At 49.2% G+C, this 27,891-nt stretch overlaps 2 protein-coding genes across 2 annotated transcripts; one reads left to right on the top strand and one right to left on the bottom strand.

Moving 5' to 3' along the window:
* The first annotated feature begins 1,853 nt into the window (after positions 1-1,853).
* On the top strand, positions 1,854-23,508 carry KANK3 (KN motif and ankyrin repeat domains 3). Its single transcript, XM_061601970.1, has 11 exons — positions 1,854-1,951; positions 11,667-11,744; positions 12,189-14,021; positions 14,549-14,648; positions 15,524-15,784; positions 16,798-16,888; positions 18,117-18,336; positions 19,493-19,635; positions 20,319-20,519; positions 21,102-21,201; positions 22,287-23,508. Exons 2-11 carry the CDS (start codon positions 11,708-11,710, stop codon positions 22,307-22,309), a joined length of 3,009 nt encoding a protein of 1,002 aa, XP_061457954.1. The 5' UTR covers positions 1,854-1,951; positions 11,667-11,707; the 3' UTR covers positions 22,310-23,508.
* Positions 23,509-24,771: 1,263 nt separating this feature from the next.
* RPS28 (ribosomal protein S28) lies at positions 24,772-27,755 on the bottom strand. The gene is made up of 3 exons (XM_061601976.1): positions 27,638-27,755; positions 26,320-26,469; positions 24,772-24,871 (listed from the first exon to the last, which is right to left on the bottom strand). Exons 1-2 carry the CDS (start codon positions 27,722-27,724, stop codon positions 26,347-26,349), a joined length of 210 nt encoding a protein of 69 aa, XP_061457960.1. The 5' UTR covers positions 27,725-27,755; the 3' UTR covers positions 24,772-24,871; positions 26,320-26,346.
* Positions 27,756-27,891: the final 136 nt, after the last annotated feature.

Below are 27,891 nucleotides of genomic sequence, written 5' to 3'. Positions count from 1 at the left end.
CTTACCCACTTTTTTCACTGTCCAACTTTCACATCCATACATAGTAGTGGCCATATCCTGCCAATATCAAATAAGACCACAGCTTAGGAGCTCTGTTGACCGAGTCAGCCTTACCAGTTGCTGGAAACCGCAGGAGGGGAGAGTTTCTGTCACACTCAGGGTCTGCTTCCAGCCTTCCCATGAAGGGCGTCTGGTTGGCCAAGGAGACTGAACCATCTGCAGGACTCTTCTAAGGTTCCCAATTTGACTCTGGCAATTCAAATAAAGAGATGCTATGAGAAAGAGATAGGTCCTTTCTCACTGTCAGAGATATTGCCTGAATTACTGAATTCAGTATCTACACACATTTATCTCCTGCTGCTAGCAAACTGCTTGATGATGTAGATGGGATGCTATCATCAGGATTCACCACCTCTTTTTCTGCAGTTACAGAATTCTCGCTCTCCACACCTTGGCTTTTTGAAGTAGGAACTAACAACAAGGATGCAAGTTAGAAGACTCTTCTCAGTGGCCATTTTGTGCTGATTGTCTCATAGGATGCTAGAGACATAGGGACCCTGCTGTGGCCTGGGTCCCCAAAAAGTAAAGGTATAAGATCCCCTGAGACTCTGAATGACTACACCTCTGGTTATAGTCCACCAACATCTGGAGAGCACCATGTTGGCTGCCCCTAGGCTGAGCTGTGCCTCAGATCAAAGGAATTCAAATAGAAAAATCAGGGATGAAAAGTTGAAGAGTGACAGTCATAGCTCTGCCTGGGGGGGGGGGTTAGATTGAATAGCAGGATTGTTATCCCCAAATTGCAAGCCTTTCAGTTGCCAAATGGGCAAGAAAGGGCCTTTGATAATGACTGGTGTCCTGATCTTCGATGGTTCTAAAAATGGACCTTTCCTAGTGCCGTTCCTGGGTTTTTCCTGGCAGAACGTCCTTGCTTTGGAAGAGAAGGGCTGTTCTTTGTGGTGAACCAACTCAGCTATTTCCCTCTCCATCTGAAATGTCAAAGGGACGTTGTGGTAGGGCTGATGAGATAATTGTGCTTTCTCGACCCCAAAGGCAAAATCTTACCAGCGGTCAAGTGGGTGCAACTGAAGGGTGTGTGTGTGAGTCTCAAAGATTTCAGAGCTTGGATGAATTAAGCAGTATGAACATACAACATAAGATCATCTCACCCCTTATAGACCCAGTAGATCATTGCGCTCTGCAAGTGAGGGTCTCCTGCAGATACCATCTTATCAGGTAGTCCCTGCTGCACAACATAAGAATCGAGCCTTTATTGTGGTGGCACCTACCTTGTGGAATCCCCTCCCCTTAAATATTAGGCAGGCGCCATCTCTTGTCGTCTTTTCAGTGCCTGCTGAAGACATTCCTCTTTCAACAAGCCTTTTAAGCAGAGACCTTATCCCGGTCTGTGTCTGTGCTGGATGTTTTTAACGCTGGTTTTTTTTGGGGGGGGGATGTTTTTAAAGATGTTTTGTTTTAATATGTTTGAAAGTCTTTTGTTTTTAAGATGTTTTAGAGGGCTTGCAGTGTTTTTGTTTCATGCTGATTTGCTCACGGACGCTGGAGACATAGGGACCCTGCTGTGATCCTACTCCCAAAAAAGTAAGGATTCTAAGACCCCAGAGACCCTGGACGACTACACCACTGTGTAGGTTCCTATGTGACAATCCTATATAGCTATAGTTGCAAGAAGGATGGAATTGCAGGACTTGAAAGTTGAAACCAGATTCCGGAATGGAGGAGGAGGAGATAGATCTCCCCCCCCCAAATCCTGCATTCCTTCTACGAAGTCTCCTCCCGGCCCGTCTGGCTCCGCCCTCCTCCATTGTTAATTGGCCAGATGTTCGCCCAGCCCGACTGCCGTGACGCCGGCGTCGTCCGTCTTTAGTCCGGAGTGACTCCGGAGCAAGGCGCGGCTGCGATGCGGAGAGCCGGAGGCACCTTGGAGCAGGTGAGCCGGGGCGACGGGGGGGGGCCCGATCCACACTTGCGCAGCGCCGGTGGGGACTTCTTGAGGGACGCCCCCAGTGTCTCCTCGGGAGTCACTCCCCTAGCCTTCAGCGAGGGCTTGCTCGCAGGTAAAGCACGCTGTAGGATTGCAGCCGTACAACCACTGCGCCCTGTAAGCCCGCTGGCTTGCAGCCCCTGTTGGCCCTTAGACCCTTTGGACGGAAAGGGCGCGGCTGACTCGGGTCCATTCATTTCACTGGGTCTACTCTCGAGTAGTACTGAGCTGGCTGCAAGCCCGAGAGCTGCGAGGCAACAGTTCTGAGCCAACAGAGCGGAGCGGATCCTCCTTCAGCCCCGTTGGGCTCAGTGAGTCTTACTTTCTGCGTAAAGGTGTTTAGGATTGTGCTGACAATCTGGGCGCACTCAGGGCTGGGCCTACTCAGAGTAGACACATTGCAATGAATAGACCAAAGTTCACCTTTGTTCATTTCAACGGGTCTCCTCTGAACAGGACTAGGACTGGATGCAATCCAAAGGGTGGCAGACCCTTTGAAGTCGCTTGGAGACGAGTGCGCGCGACTAATGCATCCAATTAATAATCACAATCATAGTTAGCAGACATGATTTGCTGAGATTCATTCATTTCAGTGGGTCTACTCTGAATAGAACTTAGTTTCATACGTTTCCCTATTTGGGGAGTAAGTAAGCCCCATTGAGGGACTTGCTTCTGATTCCATGGGACTGGGCCGCTCGATCCGGCGCATGCCTCCTTGCAGGGACCAAACACCTTGAGTTTCTTGGAGGAAAAAGTGCAGAAATGTCGCTCTCTGTTATATTGTTATTCATTCCAGATGGTTAACAGGGAGCCTAAAGGCTGCCATCATCGTTTGCAGCAAAACCGATCAGAAGGCATTTCCTGCGCGCATAAAAGACTTCTTTATTTATTTTATTCTTACTTTTATAACCTGTTTTTCCTCCAAGGTGGCATCCAGACATGGGTCTCCATATCCAGACTTTATCCTCACAACTGTGAGGTAGGCTAGGCTGAGAGACGGTGGCTGCCCCCCCCCCAAGGTCACCCAGTGAGCTTCGTGCCCAAGTGGGGATTTGAACCCTGGTCCCAGTCTGACACTCCAACTGCTACACCATGCTGCCTAATTCAAAATGTAATTAAAATCAACAGTTAAACTAAAAATTGATTCAGACTCATGTCAGACTTCCACATGTGTGGATAGCCTTCCCTGAACAAAGAATGTTTTAAGCATATAGCAAAGGTGCCTGCTGAATGTCAAGAGGCAAGGAGTTCCAAAGTATAGATGCCCCCCCCAAATTGTACCCTGGAAAAGTCTGCTGGTTCTGAACCGGCCTATTTTGTTAGCTGCCCGCAGGCCCCACTCAGATTGTAATGTGCCACACCCAAAGTGAAAGATGCTCCTCTTAATATTCAGCCGTGAATTCGAGCAACTGTGTCTCTGTGGGTAGAAAGATCTCTCCATTTTAGTTCTCTCAGTTTCCCTAATCTTAAATTCATTTTCCACATTTCTTCAGCAATTTGCCTTTTTTTAAAAAAATCCTCGTGAAAATTCTCCAATGTTTTAATGTGGATGTCCCCATGTAAACCCATTTTTGCAAGCAATTTCTCCTACCGTTGTGTATGTTATTTTCGTGAATATATTCATTTTTCCACACCCTTTCCTCCTACTGGGAAGAAGGGTGGGATATAAATCTAATAAATAAATAAAAACAATACGTGCAGTTTTGTAAAGAGCATCACAAAATTTGGAAAACGGTGAATTTCGAAGGAGGTCTCTATCTTGGTTCTCATGTTGTTCTGGAAACTGTGGATTTGATCGATTTGGGTTTAAATGCAAACTGAATCGAATCCCCCCCCCCAATCGCTACAGGTCACGCAAGAAGGTGTGAGTATTATCTTATCTTTCTTCCTTTCCCTTGGGCACCAGATTTAATTGCTTTGGCAGATCTCTGCTCTTATTCCTGCCTGCTCGCTGGGAGAGGAAACAGAGATTTCCCTTCAACCCTGGACAAGCCCCAGTTCCAAAGGCTGATAAATCAAACGTTTTGTCACTCGGGGAAAGGCGTTGCCGGGGGGGGGGGGGGAGAGAGAGAGCAGACGGGGAGGTGGGAAACAGCACAACTTGTCGAAAGATAAATCTGGTCTTTGTCAAGCTGGAGTCTCCTGGGGCCTCAGTTTCTCACGGTCTCTGTGATGCTTCCCCCCCAGTTGTCATTGGGAGTTAAGATCTTCCAACAACAATCGTGCAGAGAAATTTAGGAATAAAAGGACTTCCCCCCCCAAAAATATTTTATCATTTGTACAAAGCTGGAGGAGCAAACAGACACAGGAACGGAACCTGCCTTGTACCGAGATGGAACAGTGGTCTGAGTAGCTCAATATTGTCTGCACTGACTGGCAGCAGTGCTGCAAGCATTTCAGGCAGGGAGTCTTTCCCAGGCCTGCCTGGAGATGCCTTCAGGGATTGAACCCTGGGACCTTCTGCATGCAGGGCAGGTATAGTTTGTGAAGGGTGCTGAGAGTGGTTAGGAGATCCTTAACAACCAATAATCCCTTTCCCCGGGGAACTCTGGGAGGGGAAGAGGGGGATTGCCTAAACAGCTCAGAAACTACAATTCCCAGGATCCCAGGTGTGATACCGCTTTAAATGTGTAGTGCAGGCATAATGAGAGCAGGGTCAGCAAAGAATTTTTTTTAAAAAAGTGGAAGCCTTCTGTGTACATACTCTACTGGTTGGCAAGAAATTCAGTTCAGTTCGCATTTCAAGCTGAATCCATCAAATCTGCAGTTTCTGAAACAATAGGAGGACCGGAACTCCTCCATCCTTCCAAACTTGCAGTTGTTCGAATTTTGCAATGCAGTTCGCCAAACAGTGCTTACAAAAACGCAAGCGTGCATAAAAATGAATATATATGAGTGAAAATATCAATAAAAAATGCATTATATGACAAGGAACGGCTTGCAAAAATGTGTACACCAGTCACAACTGCCTACAAAAATGTGTTTATTCAGTGAAATTCGCACGAAAATGCTAGAGAATCTTCATGAGGAATTTTTGTAAAAAAATGGCAAGCTGCTGCAGGACGGAATTTAAGATTGGGGGGAAATGCGAAACTGCGGGAACTGGACAATCTTTCCATCCCTAACGTGCACCCGTGCGTTTCAGCGAATGGTGCGCTGCTGATCACAGAGACTCTCCATGGTTAGCTTGCTGGCCTGCTCTGCTCTTCAGGAAGCCTGTGACTGAGCCCCACAGCTGTTCTTGGCAGCCACACTGAGCGAGACAATGGTCATCTTTCTTGCAGCGGATGGAGACTCTGTCATTTCCTTTCTCTTGAGGAAGCTGGCTAACTCATTCCAACCAGGCTCCATCCAACCTCTGTCCCTCGTCCTTTGATGGCCTTTATTTTCTGTGTGTCGTTCCCAGATTGGGGAGGGGATAGGGGGAAGCCCATCCTGTCCAGAGGTTTACTGGCATTGCAGTTCTGACAAGCAATGATAATTATATAGGAATGGCAGTTCTGCAAGAGATGAGCCACTTTCCGAGACATAAGCTTCTGTAGGCAATAGCTTACTTCTGCCGGATGCAGACCCAATCAGGGGGTGGTCATGAGGCCTGCTTGGCTCAACACCTCGAGCTGAAAAGAGGCCTCACATTTACACTCTTGTTAATCTTTTGATGCAAGGGGACCCATTGTCTCCACTAGAAAAAGGCACTTTTTGTTTTGCTTTGTGATGGTCCTCACCAGTATGGAAGAAAGGAAATGACAGTACTGTTGTATGTTTTGTAGTTGTTACGTGCCTTCAAGTCGACTACGACTTATGGCGACCCTACGAATCAGCGATCTCCAACAGCATCTGTCGTGAACCACCCTGTTCAGATCTTGTCAGTTCAAAGATATGAGTACCGGCACCTCGTTTATTTATTTTATGGAAAAAAACACTGGAAAAGCATTTGTTAAATAATATATATTCAAATTGCGTCTCCTGTTTTTGGTGCCTGGTTTCCTTTTCATGTTTTTTAATTTTCATGATGGCTCTGGGCCGCAAAAGTGCGAGTGACCGGGCTCTCTCTCGAGAGGTCTGGTTGGATGAGCGATGGAGCGGATTGCAGAAGGGTGGCCGTAGATGTCGACTTAGGATCTATTATTACTGATTTTTAACGCACATTTATTAAAGAAAAAAAGAGGGTGCAGGGAAAGAATAAAAACAAGAGATCACGAACACCAAGCGTCAGCTCATTAGCAATACAGTAAACATCAACCCATCCATCTTAATGTTTGCATAAACTACCATAGCGCAACAACAGTGGGGGAGGGGGGGAGAAACCAGGACCTTTGAGGTATGAAAAGTTATGGGGATTACAACAGGAAGTTGTGAGGTATGCACTGACTGGAGACGAAACAGTGTGGCTGCGCCAAAACGTTGGCAGAAGCAAACACTAGTAAAAGCAGGGTTGTGTCTGACTGCCCCAATATCATCAAGAGCACAAATCGTCATGAAGGTGCAATAAGCAGGATGCCTGGACGGGCCGACGGAGGTTAAGGAATTGGAACTGGGGTGGGCGGGGAAGAGACACTCAGCTCAGTGTTGCCTACACTGACTGGCAGCAGCCCTCCAGGGTTTCAAACGCAGAGTCTCTCCCAGGCCTACCTTGAGATGACATCGGGGATCCAACCTGGGGCGTTGGGTGTGCAAGGTCGATGCTCTACAGTCTGCCCCCTTCCCCAAGGTTGCTTCCCAAGAAGAGGTTTAATAATAATAATAATAATAATTTAATGTGTGGGTCGCCTATCTGGCCAATGGCCACTCTAGGCGACGTACAATTTAACAACAATACATTACATCATCATAAAATACATCATAAAATACAATATAACAATAAAACAATAAAACAGTTCCAGTACAGAGTAGTAGGCTATTGGTCGTAAAAATTTAACCCTCCCCGGAAGACCCAAAGGCCTGTCTGAAGAGCCAGGTCTTCAAAGCTTGGCGGAATACATTCAGGGAAGGGGCATGCCGAAGGTCATACGGGAGGGAGTTCCAGAGAGTGGGGGCCGCCACTGAAAATGCCCTCTCTCTTGTCCCCGCCAACCTAGCTGTTTTAGTTGGCGGGATTGAGAGAAGGTCCTGTGTGGCTGATCTTGTTGGGCGGCATGGTTGGTGGCGCTGGAGGTGCTCCATCAGATAAACTGGGCCGAGACCGTATAGGGATTTAAAGGTTAATACCAACACCTTGAATTGGGCCCGGAAAATAACTGGAAGCCAGTGTAGGTCGAACAACACTGGGGTGATGTGTTCCCGGCGGCGACAGTTTGTAAGTAGTCGAGCCGCAGCATTTTGTATAAGTTGTAATTTCCGGACCGTTTTCAAGGGTAACCCCACGTACAGCGCATTACAGTAATCCAACCGAGAGGTGACCAGGGCATGTATCACCAGTGGGAGCTGATGAGCAGGAAGGTAGGGCTGCAGTCTACGAATGAGGTGTAATTGATACCAAGCTGCCCGGCTCACTGCCGAAATCTGAGCCTCCATGGACAGCTTGGAATCAAGAACAACCCCAAGGCTGCAGACCTGGTCATTCAGGGGCAATTTCACCCCGTCGAACACCAGGTCAACATCTCCCAGCCTTCCCTTGTCTCCCACGAGTAGCACCTCAGTCTTATCAGGATTCAACTTCAGCCTGTTCCTTCCCATCCATCCACTCACGGATTCCAGGCACTTGGACATGGTCTCCACAGCAGACTCTGGTGAAGATTTAAACGACAGAGCTGAGTGTCATCCGCATATTGGTGACACTGCAGCCCAAATCTCCTGATGATTGTCCCCAGCGGCTTCATATAGATATTAAATAGCATGGGAGAGAGGATAGAGCCCTGTGGCACACCACAATTGAGAGGCCAAGGGTCTGAGACCTCCTCCCCCAATGCTACCTGTTGATGCCTGTCAGAAAGAAAGGAATGGAACCACCGTAATACAGTGCCTCCTATTCCCGATTCCTCCAGGCGATGTAAAAGGATACTGTGGTCGACAGTATCAAAAGCCGCTGAGAGATCGAGGAGGACAAGAAAGGTGAATTCTCCCCTATCTAATGCCCTCCTCATATCATCAACTAGAGCGACCAATGCTGTTTCAGTTCCATGTCCAGTCCTGAAACCCGATTGGTATGGATCCAAATAATCCGTTTCATCCAAGTGTGTCGACAACTGATTAGCCACCACTCGCTCAATGATCTTGCCCAGGAATGGTAGGTTCGAAATTGGATGAAAGTTATTCAAAACTTGGGGATCCAAGGAGGACTTCTTTAAGATGGGCTTTACAATTGCCTCCTTGAGTGCTAATGGCATTACACCCTCCTCCAAGGATGCATTGACCACCGCCTTAATCCCCTCGCCCAATTTCTCTTTGCAGCTCACAAGGAGCCACGATGGGCAAGGATCAGTTAGACAGGTGGTAGGCTTCACAGTCGAGAGTACCTTGTCCACATCCTCAGAAGGAAGAGGTCGAAACCTATCCCATTTGACCGGATTGCAACTGGCCAACTCTGTTTCATTTACTGTGTCCACGGCGTATGGAATTGAGCTCCGTAAATGTTCGATTTTGTCGGCAAAGTGCTTTGCTAATTTGTCACAGGAGGCCTTAGACTGTTCCAAGGGTTCCTGAGCAACTGGACCGACCAGGCTTCGGACCACTTGGAACAACCTCCTGGGACAGCACTCTGCGGACGCAATAGAGGCAGCAAAGAACCTCTTCTTTTCTGCCTTTATTGCCACTTGGTAGGCAGTTACTGCTGCTCTAACCTGTGTCCGGACATCTTCGGAACAGGATTTCCACCACCGGCGTTCTAGTCGTCTCACCTCCTGTCTCAGATTTCGCAACCGTGGAGTATACCAAGGTGCTAATTGAGTTCTGTTCAGGGGGAGAGGACGTTTCGGCGCCACGCGGTCCAGAGCCCTGGTGATCCCCTCATTCCACTCCATCACCAGGGTATCGACCGTGCGGCCTTCAGCAGGTTCCAATTCCCCAAGCGCAGTCAGGAATCCTTCTGGATCCATTAGGCGTCTGGGGCGGACCATTCTAATAGGTCCTTTTCCCCTACGGAGGGTGTGTGGTATCGAGAAGTCTATATTTACCAGATAGTGGTCTGACCATGACACAGGGGTGGAAGAAGCCACCCCCAACTTGGGGCGATCAAGGGGAGGACTCTGCTGTTTGGGGCAGGGCTTGCCAAGCAGCGTGAGGATCCGGACTCCGCATGCCTTTTGGTTGGCCCAGAAGCTTTCTAGAGAAAGGGAACCCATTGCGATCTGATAAGGTGGGGTTGGCTCTGAACTGGTTTTTGTCCACCTGTTTCCTTTGGATTCCAGCACTAGAGATAATTCCTTTCACCACCAACCCGGGGGGTGGTGCTTGGGGGGGAGGAAAGAGAGACGCTGCCAGAGCAGCGGTTCAGCTGATGTTCCATCTGGGTTTCGACCCAGACAACTGCATCCAGCTCCTTCAGAGGGTGAGGTCACTGCCTGGCCTAGCTCCAGCCCTGGAATCCTTCTCACGGAGCATTCTTGCGTTTCCCACTGATCTCCTCCTCTGTGCTGAAGCTGTGAGCGCTTCTCGTCCTCAGGGCCTCTGTGTGCTTTTAAAAACTGTTTTGAATTCGACACAGGCAACCCAAATGGAGTTTTCTTTTTTTAAGGGAAAAACTGAGTTCTGGAATCAGCACCATGCCAAGTAGGACCGTGGGTCACCGGTACTGGAAGCCCTGCTACCAGGCCCAATCCGAGGTGTTAATACTAGTATATAAAGCCCTAAACAACTTGGGACCCAAGTACCTTCCCCAGGATCCACCAATTTGGGCTCTACGATCAGCAAGTAAAACCTTATTGGTGGTGTTGTCACCATTTGGGGGGTGCTCAGTTGGCACAAGCCCCCTGACGGGGTCCTCTCAGAGGTGATTCCTCACTCATGGCATGCCCTCTCTGGTGAGGTGCATCAATCTCCCTTGTTAATTGACTTGCAGGAGTTTAAAACCCAAGCATTTGAGAGCTGAAAGAAACTTCCTGGCATCCCCAAATTCTGTACACTGAAAAATCAGATTTGCAAAGTTGATAGCGAAATCATATCTGTTTGTTGTTGTATGCCTTCAAGTTGATTATAACTTATGGCAACCCTGTGAATCTTTTGAGAGGGGAAGAGCCAGCGCAGTTTAATGGGCCTGCTATGCCCCATCTCTGTATATGGGGAAGCTAATTTTAGAATGTCCGATGGGTTGCTCTTACCGGCTGCCTGGCCAAAGAAGCCCTGTAAAACCGTCCAAAGTGGCAGGAAACCGTCCAAGGGCTGCTTAGAGAAAGAGAGAGAGATCCGTCTCCGGTTTGCCTTGGTGTTCCAGCCACGTCCGCTCTCCCGATTCATGCAGTGAGCACTCTTTTAAAAAATTAAAATCTCTGTCTGCATTCTCTGTGCTTAAAAAACAAAAAACCCACCCTTTGGCCCTGTTCTCATAACTGGTTTGTTCTCAGACACATGTTTAGGAACAACAGTGGTCCAACGCTGAACAATCTGTAGCTCTGGGGATAAACCACGGTCCAGGAAAGCTAAAAGCGGCAGCACTTGAGGCAGGGGTGCAGGTTTTTGCTGTTGGGGAAACCCACATTATTCCGAGATGTTCTCAAGGCAGGAGTAAAGATCTGGCCCACGGCAGGATCCGAAAGGCAGACGTCTAGGGTGCGAGCCAATTCTGAGATGTTGCTGGAGGAAGAAGATAGGAATGTGCTTTAATCCCAAGGAAGCAAGTCCTAACAGGAGGGACTTGCAATTTTCTCAGCTATGTGCGAGGTGCCAAGGCTGCAGCGTTCCTGGAAGTCGCAGGATTGAAATCCCAGCGGGCTGCTTATAGCAACTCTGGCGCAGAGGTAGTCTACATGTGCTCAGAGGCATGTTGTTGTTAGTGGGCCGCCTCCGATTTGCTGAGAGCCAAACGAGGCCTTCGGGGATCGGACTGCGGTCGAAGGAGGCAGCTGGCATTTGCAACAAGGCTGTATCGTTTGCTGAAAGGGAGAGGGTTAGAATTACAGAAGAACTCCAGACAGAGAAAAAAGGGACTCTAAAGGGTTTAGAAACTGGGCGTTGTATCTTCTGTGATTCTGCACTGTGTGTGTGTACATATACAGTACATATATATATATATATATATATGGGGGGCAGAGAATATAGTATTGGGCTCTGAATTCAACTTCTTCAGAATTTCAGTTGTCACTTTAAAAAAAAGTTTCTAGTCCTTGTTGTTTCAAAGATATGCTTGTGAATGCACAGATAACCCCCCAATAGAATCTCAGAGGTCAACAAGGGTTGCTGAATACTCTTGAATAACTTGGGGGCTGATTCAAGAAATCTTATGGAGCAAGTGCAAGGAATTCCACCAGTCCAGTGAGCATTACTCCCAGGTAAGGGTACGCCCCATTGCAACCGTCCAGACCAATCCAATGCATGATTATTCAGGGGTAAGTCCCGCAGTGTTTACTGGTGCTTAGACTCAGGGAAATATGCACAGGTCTGCAGTCTTAACTGATGGATCTTATGCAGCTGCATAATTTCTGTGTCTATAAAACAGGATATATTTTGTCGGGGGGGTCTTTTGTCAGAGGGAAGAGATCTTAACTCTATGTGGTATTTTCCCTTCTAGGTTCATGCTGTCCTATTCAACAGCTTCTGGAGGAACTGAATATGGCCCAGCCTGCGCACCTGAACCAAAATCTTCCAGGTAATGAGAAATGTGGATGTGATTTTGCTCTAGTTGTGGCAGGAAGCTGGCTTCTACCAGATTTATTTATGATTACATGTATATCTCTCCTTTCCAGGGTTCAATACCTCATTTGGCCATGAAGCTCACTGGGTGACCTTGGGCGCCAGTCACTATATCTCTCAGCCTAACCTACCTGAGAGGGTTGTTGTGAGGATGAAATTGGGAGGGGGAGAACCATGTTTGTACGCCACCTTTGAGCTCCCTTGGAGGACAGGTGGGATATAAACGTAACAATTAAATAAATAGATGTTCGTGCTGGCACCCACAGCACTCTTTGAGAATTCCTAATAGGAGCAGAAATGTTGGGGACCTTTCATTCCTAGGATGTGCTGAAGTGTTCAATGCTGTGTTGGCAGTTCCTCTTCTGATCCGTGAGCGTTTTTTGTCTCCTTTCGTTTTCAGATCTGGGCGGCCCTTTCTTGTACCGCGATCCGGAGCAGGATGGAGACAAGGCCTCCTACTCTTTGGAGACCCCCTATGGCTTCCTGTTGGATCTGGATTTCCTCAAGTACGTTGATGATATCGAGAGAGGCCAAACCCTCCGGAAGCTGCCGCTGCAACGCAAGCCCAAGGCCCCCAAGCAGGCCCTGAACTCTTCCCGCAGCCAAACCGGTGCCTGGACCTCCACCGAGTCTCTTTCATCGACAACCAGCGAGGATGGAAAAATGGCCTTCTCCCCGCGGCCCAAACTGTGGGCCAGTTCCTCAGACATCAAGGAGCCCATGAGCAAACCGGCCTCGCTCCCTGTGTCCCCGTCGCCCGTCATCCATCTTCTCCCTCCTCCTTCTCCCAAATCGTGGATGAGAAACATGCAGGTAGAGAAGACCTTGTTGGAGACCAGTAAGAGGCTGGAAGAAGAGCAGCTGAATTTGTGGATAGGCGGATACTCCACAGCCCTTGCCACACCAGCTAGCCCTTGTGGGGCCAGCGTCTTTCCCCAGGATTACTCTCTGATGGGTGAGAGCCAAGCTAACCCCAACCTGCCTCTAGCGGGCTCCATAAAGTTAAGCCCCTCCAATTCAGGAAGGAGCACCCCAGCCGCGGCGGTCAGCCCCGCGCACCTCCATCACGTCCGCGAGCAAATGGCGGCCGCCCTGAGACAACTGAAGGCGCTTGAAGAGGAAGTGAAGGCCATTCCTGTTCTGGAAAGTCAGATTTGCAGGCTGAAGAAAGAGAACGAGCAGCTGGTGGCTGGCTTGTGGGAGAAGATTGGGCCTGATGGGGATGAGGCTTGTATCTTCAGCTTTCCTGCGAGGTCTCCGAGCTCAGGCAGGGAAGGATCTCAAGTCAGCTGCGAGGCTCAGGCTGATGCAGAGCCTTCCAAAATGAGGTCGAGTAAAATTGCCGGGCTGAAGAAACTGACTGAGAAATTGTCCGCTTCCGAAAGGGCCAAGAAAGCAGGCAGAGGAACGGCCCATCCTTCAAAAATAGAAGAGCGCACGTGGCGATCCGTCGGCGTCGGGGAGGAGGTGGACATGAATGAAGCTGTGTTCTACTACCGGTGCCAAAAGCCGTGCCGAGAGGTGGCTGTTGGGTGGGAGACCGACACCAGAGATGCGGAGGTGTGGGTGATGGAGTCGTTGCTCGGGGTTTCTTCTGAGGCTGAGAAGGAGATCGAGATCCTTCAGCAGACTGTCCAGCATCAAAGAGAAATCATCGCCATGCTGGAGGGACACCTGAAAGAGGCCACGGACGAGCTTGAGGAGCTGAGGGTTGAGGTTTGCCGGAGAATGCCAAGGAACCTCATCAGCAAGGAGATGATGGCCCAGCCAGAGACGGTGGAAGTGGGCACGGAAGCTGCTCTGGCCACGCAGTGCCAAGCCATGGGCAGCCGCGTGGAAATGGCAGACAAGGCTGTGCACTGCCACCCTCAAGTAGCTTGTATTGGAGTGGGCTGCAACTCGCAGTGGAAAGATCTCTTCCCCGGGCAACCTGGGGGAAAAGTTACACAGGCTGGTCAGGAGACAAAAGTCACAGCGCCGTGGAAGGACAGTAAGTCTGCCCCGGCAGATCCTGACCAAGGCACAGCTGCCTCCGTGTCCACGCCGGAAGTTGCAAAAATCAGACAGCCGGTGGGCCCTGAGGAATGCAGATACCCCGAAGCGTCCCTGCAAACAGAGAGTTTGAGTGTGGATCTGGACTCGCACTTGCTCCCTCCGCCCATGACGAGGGAGATGGAGGACGTGAACGTGCGACGGGAGTCTGAATTTTTTTCCACAGGGATCTCAGGAACTGGTGAGCTACGTATTGCAAACATGGCTGCAAAGCAACAGCCCAGGTCTATCTTGCAACCAGCCAAAATCTGAGTGCTCCCACTTCCAGTGCTTTTACATCCAGGTTTTGTTTGAGCTTGGGTTGCTTGCAGTACCTCTGGGCATGTGCAGAGTGTGCTTCCTTCTTCTCTGAGAAACCACAGCTGTAGGGCTGCAATCACAACACACATTTGGAGTGCTGTTAGTCCACTTTTAAAGAGTCATGACTTTCCACAAAGCATCTGGGGAAATATAGTTTGTTCAAGGCACTGAGCGTTTCTAGGAGACCCCCTGTTCCCCTCCCAGAGCCAGAGTGGTTTAACAGTCCATCCCTCTTCCCAGGGCTACTGGCCTGATCCAGCAGCGAAATTTTGGCGTTCTTAAATTCCATCCGCACTGAGACTTCTTTGCAGTATACATCTCCCCATCACCACCTCCTCCCTGCCACTCGAAATGGCGAGGTACTCGTGACAGTATCTGACAAGGTTCCATCTTCTATTTTCACCCCAGGAGCCCTCAAATCAATCATGAAGAAGCGAGGCAGCCCTGCCACGATGGAGGCCGGACGCGGGCGGAAGAGCCTCCAGTTTGTGGGATTACTGAATGGCGAGTACGGGTCTTCTCACCTTCTTCTATTTCGGGCTTGGGGGGGGAGAGGAGATCCAGGCTCCCACACTGCGTGGGGTGGGTCACGATGTTTCGACTCCGCTTGCCCTGATTGGTGACTGGGGAAAGTGCAAAATGGATAGGTTCAGATTCGGACTGAATCGAATTCCCAAGCCATCTCCCTACTTGACAACTAAATCACAGAACTTGCCCACAAACTGAACAATGAAATAAATGGAGCTTACACATAGCAGAGCAAACTACCTGTTGGTATTGGGTGCAGGATCCTGCTTTGTATGGGATTTCCTGGGGGGGGGGGTTGGCCGTCATTGTACACAGGACAAATTCCCTGACTGTTCCAGAAGGGTTCTCTAACCCTCCAGAATGTTGTTGGATCCCCTACTCCCATCAACCCTGGTCAGCATGGCCAAATGGTCAGAGACGATGGAGTCCAGCAACATCTGGAGGGTACCACGCTGGAGAAAGTCTAGGAGGATTCACCTGTCAGCCACTGTTAACCCACAGAGGTAATGGGGACTCCACGTTGAGAGACAGTCTACCTTGAAATAGCAGTTGCGATTACAGGGGAGGGCAACGGCGGCCTTTGAGTGGTGCTCGTGGGCTTTCTGGGAACATCTTGCTGGCCACTGAGTGCAGGGGAAAGAAACGGCGCTGGTGTGTTGCACAGGACTTTCTGCCTGATCTGGGGGGGGGGCTGTTCTTTAAATCCTTTGCCCAGATTCCCTGCCTTCCAAGGGGGCTTGCCAGGGTCAGCACCAGAAATACGGACTCAAGTTCTGGGCCACGGGCAGGGCGTGAGCATGCCTTTGAGATGCGTCTCTCCAGGGGGAGCCTGACCCCCACAATCTGTTGTGGCAGGTATGAGAGCACCTCTAGTGAGGAAGAAGAGGAGGGGGCGAGGTCCCCCAGGACAGGAGCCCCCCTCGGCTCCAACGGCGACACACCCAGCACCAGCGACGCCTCCGACGAGGGCTCGGGCGCCCCCCTGGATAGCAGCGACAGCGATCTGGAGAGCCCCGTTCTGGGGGCGGCCCAGGAGGAGGCAACGTTGGGCCCTGCTCCACAGGAAGCGGAAGAAGCCAGCAGCCCAGGAGAGGTTTCCCCGGAGGTGGAAGAAAAGTAAGTGCAGCTTTGAAGGGCGGAAGACTAGTGTGGCAGCACCTGCACTTTGGAACTCCCCGCCTATTCAAGGTTCTATACTGCTTGGGACCTGGAAGACCATCTTGTCCCTTATATACCCAGCCGATCACTGCGCCAGTGATTTATTTTTATTTGATTTATTATTTGATTTATATCCCGCCCTTCCTCCCAGCAGGAGCCCAGGGCGGCAAACACACTAAAAACACTTTCAAACATCATAAAAACAGACTTTAAAATCCATTAAAACAAAACATCTTATAAACATTTTTTTAAAAAAAAGCTCTTAAGACAACTTTAAAAAGAAAAGGTTCAAAACATATGTTTTTTTAAAAAAAGTTCATAAAACACATTTAAAAGCAATTCCAACACAGACGCAGGCTGGGATATTGACATGAGACAGGCGTCTTCGCCTATAAAAACATTTAAACCAATTGCATATAGAAAAATGGCAAGACAGCTGTGCAATTCAAATCATAAAATAAATTCAAATCCGAGACAGATGTCAACTGGGATAAAGATTTTAGAAGGCTTGTTGGGAAAAGGAGCATCTTTAGCAGGCGCCAGAAGGAGAACAGAGAAGGCAGATTTCTGAAATGCAGTGGGAGGGAGTTCCAAAGGGTTGGTGCTGCCACACGAAAGGCCCAATTCCAACATTGGGCAGAATGGACCTTCTGATGGGATGGTAACTGCAGGAGGCCCTCTCCTGCAGAGCACAGTGCTGGGTTGAATGTAAAAGGGATGAGGCGATCTTTTAGGCGTGGAGAGCATCCCCGAAGTAGAAAACATACAAGCTGTCGGATACGTAAATGAGCGTGCTGCGAAATTGAATAGACGTCCTGCGATGTCAAGGTCAGGTCAAATGTGGCCAGTTTGGAAATGGAAGCACTGCTCCAGCTTCTGCCCGTCAGTGACAGAAAAGGTGTTGAGTTGCAAAAAAAAAAATTGGATTCTGCAAGGAGACTTGCTGAGGGCTGACTGGTTTCCTCCAACAGGTTCGAGCTGAGTCCCCGGCTGAGAGATGCTTGTCTCATGGTGAAGGGCCACCTGGGCCACGGCGGGGCTGCCCCCAAGAGCAAAGAGGTGGTGAGTCGGCGCGGGGTTGGGGCAGAGTGGCCGTTTGGGCGAGCACGTACAGAAGAAGTTGGGGACAGGTCATAGCTCAGTGCTGTTAATCTTAGAAGATGTTGTCATAGCTTTTTTTAAGTAACGTTTTTGAAGATGTTTTAATGTTTGTTTTTATGATGTTTTAATGTGGTTAGTGCTTTTGTTTGCTGTCCTGGGCTCCTGCTGGGAGGAAGGGCGGGGGGATAATAATAATAATAATAATATAATAGCTCAGTGGCAGAACCACTGCTTTGCATACAGAAGGTCCCAAATTCAATACCCAACGGCATCTCCAGGTAAGGCTGGGAGAGACTCCCTGTCTGAGACCGTGCAGAGCCACTGCCAGTCAGTGTAGACAGTACTAAGCTAGATGGACCAAGTGTCCCTGTCCACTCATTCATTCATTCGATTTATATCCCACCCTTCCTCCCAGTAGGAGCCCAGTGCAGCATATGATTAAATGGTTTTCACCAACAGCGTTTCAGGGCCCTGCTGCCCTCCCAAGGAGGAGAAGCGTGCATGGTGTGATGGCCACCAGCTTGGATGGCTTTAAAAAGAGGATTAGATCAATTCACGGAGGGTCAGGCCATCAGCGGCTGCTTGCCACGATGGCTACGCTCTGCCTCCACGGTCGGAGGCAGCGTGCTTCTGAATCCCAGTTGCCGGAAACTGCAGGAGAGGAGAGCGCCGCTCTTGCACTCAGGTCCTGCTTGCGGGCTTCCCATTGTGGGCGTCTGGTTGGCCGCTGTGAGGACAGGAGGCTGGACTAGATGGGTCCCCGTTGGCCTTTTCTGATGTTGTTCATAATAAATGTAATAAAAATGTTGAATTAAATCCATACTTCCACCCCCTTAAAACTGAGCAATGCCCATTACGTTTATCACAGCTATTTACAAAAAGCAGAGCAAAATACAATAAAAATGTTTTCAGAGATTTCCACAGGGGAGCTGTGTGCATTCTGAGAAACCCACACAAGTTCAGAGCCAAGCTAGAGAAGAGAATGGAGCTCTGGTCCCTGTTCGGCTGCAAGGCTTGCTGTGGGTAAACTTGGGCCGGTCAGCCTAACCTACCTTGCAGGGTTGTCATGAGGATTTTTGTTTTGTTAAGGGTTAACCTCACCAAAACAGCATTGGAAGGTTTTTAAATGAAACAAAACCACCCAACGGGCGCAAGAGGTGTATGGTTTCTCCTCTGTTCTGGCTCCTAGCTTTCCAGTATGAGCTTCGTCCTTCAGGAGTGGTTCCGCCTGTCTAGCCAGAAGGCCTCTGTGGCTCACGAGGTAGCCAAGCAGCTGCAGGCCTTTGCCGAGATCTCGCCTGCGCTCTTGGCCCACGTCGTCAACCTCTCTGACAGCAATGGGAACACAGCCCTCCATTACAGCGTCTCTCATTCCAACTTCGAAATCGTCCAGCTTGTGCTCAACACAGGTGAGCGGAATCTTTCCCCATCAAGTCCTAGGGCAAGGCTCACCAACCTAGCGCCCTTGGGCACCAGTGTGCCACCAGTGCCTTTTATGGCTAAGGATGGGGGGGGTAATTTGAATCCACATTTAAAGGAGAACTTGTCTAATTCACACTTTCCAAAACACGTGAACTCTGCAAAATCGGCACTTCTCTGGAATGTTGCAATGAAGTTCTGCAACCAAGCAATGAGTCCACAAATGCCTTTACTTGAGTTACGTGTGCATTAAGATGCTTGCCTTAGTATTAGTATTGATATTAGTATTTATTTATTTATAAAATTTATTAGTCGCCCATCTGGCTGGCTGTCCAGCCACTCTGGGCGACGTACAAAACAGGCACACAATACCTAGACATTGAAAATCTAAAAACAATGAAGATAAAAGCTAGCCCACCCCAAAAGCCTGCCTGAAGAGCCAGGTCTATTACTATTACCTGCCCTTCACCAGAAAGTCCCATGGCAGGTATATTATTTATTTCTTTAACAAACTTTAGATAACCCTTGATTGTTAAAAATCAACAACTATTTAATACTAAATATTAAGAGTATATTGTGTTGCAAAGATGTATATCGTAAGCAAAACTGCATACTCAGAGGTGCATACTAGGAGAAAGTTGCACTAAAATCCTGATGAGGAGTGATTATTTTGACTTTTTTGAAAAGATTGCAATCTGATATGAAAACTGGAGAACTGAATTTAAGAGAGGATCCAAAACTGATAGATTTGCCTGTCCTTACCCTTGGCATCCACAAAAAGGTCTCCATAAATAGGTCCTCCAAAATCTACAATGCCTGGTATGGGGGGGGGATGCCTTCTCTATTTCTGTCGGTCACTTTTCCTCTTATTTTTGTGATATGTCACGCCCTTGCTGCTGGCAGACATTTCTGTGACTGGTGCCCATGGCCCTTTTCCAAATCCCACATTTGTCCACAGACACCCCCCGCAAGGGTTGGCAACCCCTGTTTTAAGGGTGTTTGGAAACCCAGGGTTATATAGGAGTTGCCCCCCTTCCAAAGAGGGCAGCCTGAAACCAACCCCCCCAAATCTTGAAGATCATCCAAGAGGTCCCCTGTGCTTACGCCAATTTCTTTCTTTTCTCCTCCCTACCCGCCGTCTCCCAGGGATCTGTAACGTTAACCATCAGAACAAGGCCGGCTACACAGCCCTCATGTTAGCTGCCTTGGCCGCTGTGGAGCAGGAAGAAGACATGGCTGTCGTCCGGAGACTCTTCAGTATGGGGAATGTCAACGCCAAAGCTAGCCAAGTACGTACAGGGATTGTTTGAGGAGTGGGAGGAGTAGCCACCAGCCCCTCCGCTTTGGGGCAGTAGTTAACTGAGTTGCCAACCTTTTTGGACCAGGACCCCCATTTCAAATGTTGAGAGAGCGCCGAGGGCACCGGTCACAAAATGACTGCCACAGGGGTGTGGTGTGACATAAAATGGCTACCACAGGGGTATGGCATGACATAAAATGGCTGCCATGGGTGATGCGGCATAACTCAACATTAGAACAGTCATTGCTGTTTCCTGGAGAGCCTCATATTTACCATGAGAAGCCAGCTATTTTCTGCTGGTCCTGATTTGGGAAATATAGCTGTCAAAGGCGTGAGAGTCTTGTTTTTCCCTCAGTGCCAACCCTAAATCAAAGCTTAGGCTGCAATCCTGTATGCAAAGTGACTTACATTTGACTGGTATGCCATTGTACTTTAGGTTAACTATACAGTGAATTGCTTAGAAGAGTACCTGCACATTTTGCATCATAACTTACTTTCTAGGAGGGCTAGAGAATTACTTTTTTAGAAAAATGAAAGCTCAGAGTGTGGGGACCCTGCCTGGGGATGCCCATGGTCACCAGATTTGTGACACACACTCCCCGGCCTAGGAAGCCAGCATATGCTCAGAGGCACACTAAAATACATCTTTTTTTTTTGTCTGTGGCGCTCTAGGCCGGTCAGACAGCGCTGATGCTTGCGGTCAGCCATGGGCGGCAGGAGATGGTGGAGGCCCTGTTGGCTTGCGGGTCAGACATCAACCTTCAAGATGAAGAGGGCTCCACGGCGCTGATGTGTGCCTGTGAGCACGGGCGAGCCGGCACCGTGACACTGCTCTTGAGCCAGCCGGACTGCGATGCATCCATCGTGGATAGCGTAAGCGGGTTGTCATTCCAGAAATGGGTTGCTTTGCCTGATCTGTCATAGATCAGTGGCAGAGGATCTGCTTTGCATGCAGAAGGATGTGATTCAGTCTCCAGGTTTGTGAGAGACCTTCTGCCTGAAACCCCAGAGAACCACTGCCGGGCATTTGATTTTCGGGGGAGGCTGTTCCTTTTTCCTAAAGGAATTACAGAAACGGGCCTCATAAGCAAAAACTAGAACTGCCTGTGGCAGAGACCCATATCTTAAGCTGGGCAGTTGACTTCTGTGCTACTTCATTAATTTTTTTTAACTGGCACAATGGAGAACTGTCCGCTTGTTTCAATCCATTTTGCTTTGCAAAAGACACGGCACGAAAGGAAAGAGAGGATAGAGAAGAGGAAAGCAGCAAACTCTTGGCACCAAACGCCGAGTGTCACGAAGTTCTTGGAACGACCAGCTTGGATGGAAATGGGCTGTCCGCAGTTAGCACAAAACACAGGCCTTGTCACTGGAAAATGGTTTCTGGTCTTCGTGTGGCTAAGCAAAAGGACTTCTGTTCTCTGTTCCAACTGGGTGCTCTGCTTTTTTCCGTAGGATGGCAATGACGCCATTTCCATCGCGCTGGAGGCCGGCCATCAGGACATAGCCCTGTTGATATCCACCCAACTCACGCAATCATCAGCACGCTCTCTTGGTGAGGCACTCCCATTCTGACAGTTCTGCTTGAACCTCGGGCCTTAGGGAACTCTCCGCCAGCCTGCTAGTGAGTTAGTCGGCTCTTAGCCATATGTCCCTTGCAGCCCGTATAGGTGCTTGCAATGGAATCCACTCCAGTTTTTTCCAGGAGCTGCCCCCGGTGCTGAACCCTATTTCAGTTTCAGTACCTTGGACAGCTCCTGGGGAAACCCCAGGAGTGGATTTCCTGCTTGCACTGGCAGCTTGCCATAAGATCTAGCCAGGCCCTGCCCACGGGATCACATCTAGAAAGACACATCACAAAAGGAAAAAGAGATGAGGACGGCAGAGGAAAGCAAGCAAACTCAGGCATCAGTTCTTTATAAAGACGCCCGTCTGCCCATGGGAAAGAGCAGCAGGACCCATGCGTATGAGAGGAAATGGTATGAACTTTTTCTGCAGACTGGATTGATTTGAGATTTCAGCCTGTTCTGCGATATTTTGTGGTGTTATTGATACTGTTGTAGTTTTTATTATTATTTTCTGAATTGTTTTTATTCTGTTGTTTTGTTCTTGCTATGAAAGCCGCTTTAAGGTCACCTGGTGATGAAAAGTGGCATTCAAATATACAAAATAAATGAATAAATAAAACTGGACCACAAGCCCACATACCCACACCTGAGCCTACAGGATTGAAAAGATTCCAGCCCGGCCCTAGAGAAGGCCCAGGCACCAACCCTGTAAGGCAGGAACTCTCCAGGTACTACAGCTCACAGTATCCCTGATCACGGGCTCAAGGTGGTGCATGGGCTTCTCCATTTTATCTTCAAAACAACCCTGTGAGGTAGGTTAGGTTGCGACTGGCCCAAGGTCACCCAGCAAGCCATGGCTGAGTGGGGATTTGAATCCTGGCTTTAGGGTTCTGGCTTAGGGTTGCCTATCTCCAGGGCTGTGCATGATGGGGGCAGCGAGAAAAGGACAGGCCTTGATCCTATAAACCCCCAAACCTAATCCCTTTGAGGACGTGTGGCTCTGACCTCTTCCTTAAGATCAGTTGGTGGCTTTGTAATGCTTGTTTGTTTTTTCTTCTTCCCCCGTAAACAGGACAGGAACGGGAGGATTCCTGAGTGACAAGAGACTATAAAGCTTGGGTCGTACCCGTGGCCTCGATCTGCTGACCACAGAGCAAACTCTGTCCTTCCTATCACTTTTTTTAAAAACAAAAACAGTCTCCCCTTGGGAATCCCCAGCCTTTTGTTTTTCCTACACGAAGGGAGGAGGGAAATAATCAGATTGTATGTCCTCCCCTCTAAAATACACCACTCCTGAACAATGCTCACACTAGGAATGTCAGTGGTTCCACAGGGGTACTAGTCCTCAGTGAGGTGGCCAACCAGTGTCAAAATTACCAGCTTGGGCCACCAACTTAGATAGCTTGAAAAGAGGCTTAGACCAATACATGGAGGATCAGACTATCGATGGCTCCAGTTGGAGGCAGGATGTTTCCAAATACGTTGCCAGAAACCGCAGGAGGGAAGAGTTGCTGTTGCGCTCGGGTCCCGATTGTGGGCTTCCCATGGTGGCCGTCTGGTTGGCCACTGTGAGGACAGGAGGATGGACTAGATGGGCCACTGGTTCTTAGGTTCTTGTTACCACTTTAGACTGCTCCGCTGAAGAAAAGTCATTCTCTGTGCAGCATAACTTCTTGACCCCCATCCTCGTTTTCTATGAAAAAGGGGCGTTTAAACGCCCCTCCCTGCAAAAGAATCTCTACCTATGAAATGCAACTTCTCCACACTCTAGTAACACAGAGATCAGCATTCCCCAGGCTGGTGCTCTCCAGATGTTGGTCTCATGTCAGCCTGGATGATGAGTCGAACATATCTGAAGGGCACCCAGTTGGGTTACCTTAAGAAGGCCTTCTATTCTGCCAGCTTTTCTAGAAACATGGAATTTTTGTAAGGGTGAAAGCCTAACAGCAATAGAAGCCCCAACCACTTGCTGACCACCACACTGAGGACTAGACGCATGCCCCTCACCCCAAATCCTTTCCTCGTTTTGCCAAGAAGGGTCCCATCTTTCTTACCCACCACACCTCTTCCTCCTTGGCCACTGCCCTGAGTGAGATGACGACTGTGAATGACAGGCCTCTACAGCAGAAGTGATGGATCTGGTCTTTATAAGCTCTTAGCCTGTTCGTTGCAGTTTGGGATGAGGAAAAAAAAAGCCACTCCAAAGGATCCTGTGCTGCAGTTCATGCACAAAGCTTGTTTGTTTTTTTAATCTCTTCAAATGTTATCTCACCAGAATAAAGAGCCAACAACACGCAACACTTAATTCGAGCAAACAAGATTTTTTTTAAAAAGAGGAGCAAGTTGTAGGATTTGAATGAAACTGCCTATTTGGTCTGGGACAAAATTAGGGATTTTTCATGGCATTTTAACTATGGACTTGTCTTGAGTTCAGGGGAGGGGGTACACCCAACCACCTGTTGGGCCCATTTTCCAGACTGCAGCCTGGCAAATAGATGGGGTGTGGCAGGGTGACAGGTTAGCCAATCCTGATCCGATACATATCCCCAGAGTGGTTTTGCAATCAATCCATCTTCCCAGGGAACTCTGGCAATTGTAGCTCTGTGAGCCAACAGCGTGATGTGGCTCCAGAAAAAGGCAAATGCAATTTTAGGCTGCATTAACAGAAGTATAGTTTCCAAATCACGGGAAGTATTGGTTCCCCTCTATTTGGCACTGGTCGGGCCTCATCTTGAGTCCTGCATCCAGTTCTGGACACCGCACTTTAAGAAGGATGCAAACAAACTGGAATGGGTTCAGAGGAGGGCAATGAGGATGATCGGGACTGGAAACAAAGCCCTATGAGGAGAGACTGAAAGAAATGGGCATGTTAAGCCTTGAGAGAAGACTAAGGGGAGATAGGATTGCACTCTTCTAGTTCTTGAAAGGTTGCCACACAGGAGGGCCAGGATCTCCCAGAGAGCAGGACATGGAATAACAGGCTCAAGTTGCAGAAGCCAGATTTTGGCTAAACATCAGGAAAAACTTCCTAACTGTTAGAGCCATACAACAATGGAACCAATGACCTAGGGAGGTGGTGGGCTCTCCGACACTGGAGGCTTTCAAGAGGCAGCTGGACAGGCACCTTCCAGGAATGCTTTAACTTGGATTCCTGCATTGAACAGGGGGTTGGACTAGATGACCTTACAGGCCCCTTCTGATTCTAGGGGAATGGAGGGTCTCCCAAGAACTCTCAGCACTGAGGGAAATTGGCTAGGGGGGAAGGGTGTCTCCTAACCACTCTCAGCATCCCCAACAGATGACAGTTCCCAGGATGCTTTTGGGGGGAAGCCACACGCTTTAAATGTATGGCATGGATGTGGCCTACGAGTTGAGATGCAGAGGTTAGAGCAAAAGAAAATGGAGAGGACTGGGAAAGCTTGCGGGCTAGATATGGGAGAGAGGGAGGCCAGGGGAATGTGGGGGTGGCACGCTATAATCCCATGCAACTATTCCAATCACCACCAAACTGTTTGCTGCTGGTAATTTAAAAGCATCACACATAAGAGTTTCAAATGTTGGGGTGGCAAACAAACTTTATTCTGAACACAGTCGATGGATCATTCTCCTTGGGCCAGGCTTGTATCAACAGGTCACGAGGAAGAGTTTTGTCCCCATCTAGAATAAATGAAAACAAAAACAGGATTTAGCTGTATGCTCAACTCTACCAGTGGTACTGAAGCCACAGCTGTTAAAAAGGGAACGCTGAATTTCTGGGCGCCAGGCAAATTTACGGGGATTGATGTCCACCAGCCTTCCCCAATCTGCGGCCTTGCAAACATTGCTGGACTGCAGTTCCCATCATCCCTGACCACTAGGCAGGCTGGCTGGGGCTGGAGCCCTTTCAGAATTTGAGTGTGTTTGAAGAGTTTTTGCCTTACACCCGGGGATATCTGCCAGCAATCCCCAATATAAGCTGTTGGATCTTACAATGTGGCACAAGTAACTAAGAAATTTAATAAATCATTACCACCACCATCATCAGTCCATTCAACCCATCACAAGCTAACATTCTAGTTCAGTCTGCTTTCAATGTGCTCACACACTGCCAAATATTTTGGCCAAAATATTGGTACGACAACGGCAGTCATGAGGGTACCCTAAGAGGATTCTTAAACGAGCAATGTTTAAAGCTACCAGGAGAGAAACGCTCACTCTGGCAAAATCCTTCGAGAGAAAGGAAATCTCTTAAAATCCTGGGCAACTAATACTAATCCTGTCCCACCTTTTCTCCAAACGATTTACCCTCTCTCCATTTTATCCTCACAACAACCCTGTGAGGTGGGTTAGGCTGAGAGACAGGGTCACCCAGGTAGCTTCACGGCCAAGTGGAGATTTGAACCCTGGTCTCCCAGGTCCTAATTCAACACTCTAAACACTATATAACCCCTTAACCTATGCTGGGCTGACTGGATAGACCCAATGAAAATTAGATTCTAATTTCTAAATTAATAGATCCAATCAGGGCCCACACATACACTGCCAAACACTGGCATGTGCATCAACTTTCATTGGATTCCTCACGCTGCTTCTATTTGCTCAGCAGCAACTGGGTGCAACAAGGAGGAAAAACAGATCTGTTACCAAAAACCACAAACTCCAAATTATAACTGATTTATTAAAGGCGTGAAGTTCCTAAGAATTAGATTTTGTAGTAAAAAAACCCGTGACATTCGTTAACGTTGGAACAAAATAACAGCAACTGAAAGGTACATTGCTAGTGTTTTCCATAATCTTAATGCTATTATGGGATGGAGAGAAAACAAAACAAAAAATAATCCTTTGACACTGCAGCAACGTATAGTAACTTAAAAGTGATGTAAAGCAGGTGCGAGGGACCGTCTGGCCTTGCAGATGTCGCTGAACTACAGCTCCCGGCAAGTTGCCCAGCGACCAGGGGTGGTGGGAGTTGTAGTTCGGCAGCGTCCAGAGGGCCAAAGGCTCTCCACACCTGCATTTAAAAGTACAGGAGTTGGGATCCAACAGCATCTAGAGGACACGAGGTTGGTAAGACTGAATTGTATGCTGTTTGGGGAGAGGAGGTGGGTAGCCAGAACCTCACTCACCGTGCCAAACTGTTGGCCAAACTGGGCTCAGCGCAAGCGGCGGGCCTCGCGCTCAGACTCCAGAAGCGTGAGCACATCCCCTTCTCGGACGGGACCTTTCACGTTGCGGATGATCGAGCGGCTGGTGTCGTCCATGAATTCCACGCGGACCTACGGAGACAGGGAGGCAAGGAGCTGAGAGCCTGGGATGCGGGGGCCAAGACTTCTCCCCTTGACCTCGCTGAGCCGGGTTATCAGGCCTATCTCATGGCAGACCATCAGGAAGGTTCCCCACCTCACCCCCCGGGACCGCTTGAAGGTCCCAGAGAGTCTCCACAGAGAGCGTCATAGTTTTTCTGCAACTGTAGCGCACGGTTGATGCCGTACAATTTTCAGCTTTTATTTGTTATCTATTGTAATTCACCGCATTCCACGGAATACAAATTGAAATATAGTTAAATGCAATCAAGGATCACGACAGATGCTATCAGAGGCCGCAGATTCATAGGATCGCCACAAGTCGAAATCGACTTGAAGGCACATAACAAAAACAATCAAGGAAATAAAAGGGGCTTAGTGACAGCGTAAAGAGGGGGTGGGGGTTTCCTCACCCCAAAACCTGATGCCTTCTAAATGTTTTTGACTACAGCTATGCTGGCTAGGGCTGATAGCGAATTGGGAAGTCCACAACTTCTCGGGGGCAGCAGGTTGGGGGCAGCCACCCTACGCCTGGTATTCAGAGGTAGACTGCCTCTAGATCAGGACGCTCGGCTTACTGATAATGCCCCCCTTTTTTTGCAGATCAAAACGTTGCTGAGCATGCACAAAAGTGTGAACTACTAGAAGGGGATGGGGCTGTGGGTCTTAAGCCTCGGCACCTCTTCATCTTTGCCTTGAGAGTGGCCAGATTCAAGGATGAAGGCAGAGAGAGAGAGGAGGGAGCCAGCCTTTGAGCACACACAGACCACCATCTCCCTCTTCGCCGTGGCATCTCTGCCTTTTGCCTTGAATGCTGCCAGATCCAAGGATGAAGACAGAGAGGGAGGGAAGAAACCTCTGAGAATGAACAAAGTGCCATCTACTATAAAGGGATGGGGCTGTTGTCCTTCAGCCCCAGAACCTCTTCACCTTTTGCCTTGAAAGCGGTCAGATTCAAGGATTAAGACAGAGACGGAGCCTCTGAGCACACAACAGAGTGCAATCTACTGTGGGAAGTGCCAGAGCCCAAGGGTTATCCTCAATGATGCACTTTCTGAGCATGCACAGAGTGCAATCTCCCCCAAGAAAGGGATGGGGCTGCGGGCCCTGAGCCCCGGCACCTCCTCCTCCCGGGGCTTACCTGGGTGCACTGTCCCTGGGAGCCGGTCCGGCCCAGCACTTTGGTGACCCGGGCCAGCTTGATCGGCTGCACGCGGCTCGTGTCCATGGCGGAGGCGGCGGAGCAAGGAAGAGGTCACGTGGTCGAGCCTGGGCCTTTATATATCCTCGGTGGGCCCCGCCCACCAACACACCCGTAGTCTCGCGAGGCTCTGGGAGGCCGTTGTCCTTCCCGCGAGGGAGGTCGCGCGAGGCTTCGCAAGTCGCGACGCGGAT

The sequence above is a fragment of the Rhineura floridana genome, chromosome 18, assembly GCF_030035675.1.
Source record: "Rhineura floridana isolate rRhiFlo1 chromosome 18, rRhiFlo1.hap2, whole genome shotgun sequence".
Classification (NCBI taxonomy): Eukaryota; Metazoa; Chordata; class Lepidosauria; order Squamata; family Rhineuridae; genus Rhineura; species Rhineura floridana.
This window is presented reverse-complemented; position numbering and strand designations above follow the sequence as displayed.

Excerpts from the sequence above, each read along its gene's own strand:
- RPS28 (XM_061601976.1), bottom strand. The coding sequence starts at position 27,724 with ATGGACACGAGCCGCGTGCAGCCGATCAAGCTGGCCCGGGTCACCAAA. Across the intron at positions 26,470-27,637 it reads CCCAGGGACAGTGCACCCAG|GTCCGCGTGGAATTCATGGA; the intron begins GTAAGCCCCGGG and ends CTGTCTCCGTAG.
- KANK3 (XM_061601970.1), top strand. The coding sequence starts at position 11,708 with ATGGCCCAGCCTGCGCACCTGAACCAAAATCTTCCAG. Across the intron at positions 14,649-15,523 it reads GTGGGATTACTGAATGGCGA|GTATGAGAGCACCTCTAGTG; the intron begins GTACGGGTCTTC and ends CTGTTGTGGCAG. Across the intron at positions 16,889-18,116 it reads CCCCCAAGAGCAAAGAGGTG|CTTTCCAGTATGAGCTTCGT; the intron begins GTGAGTCGGCGC and ends TCTGGCTCCTAG.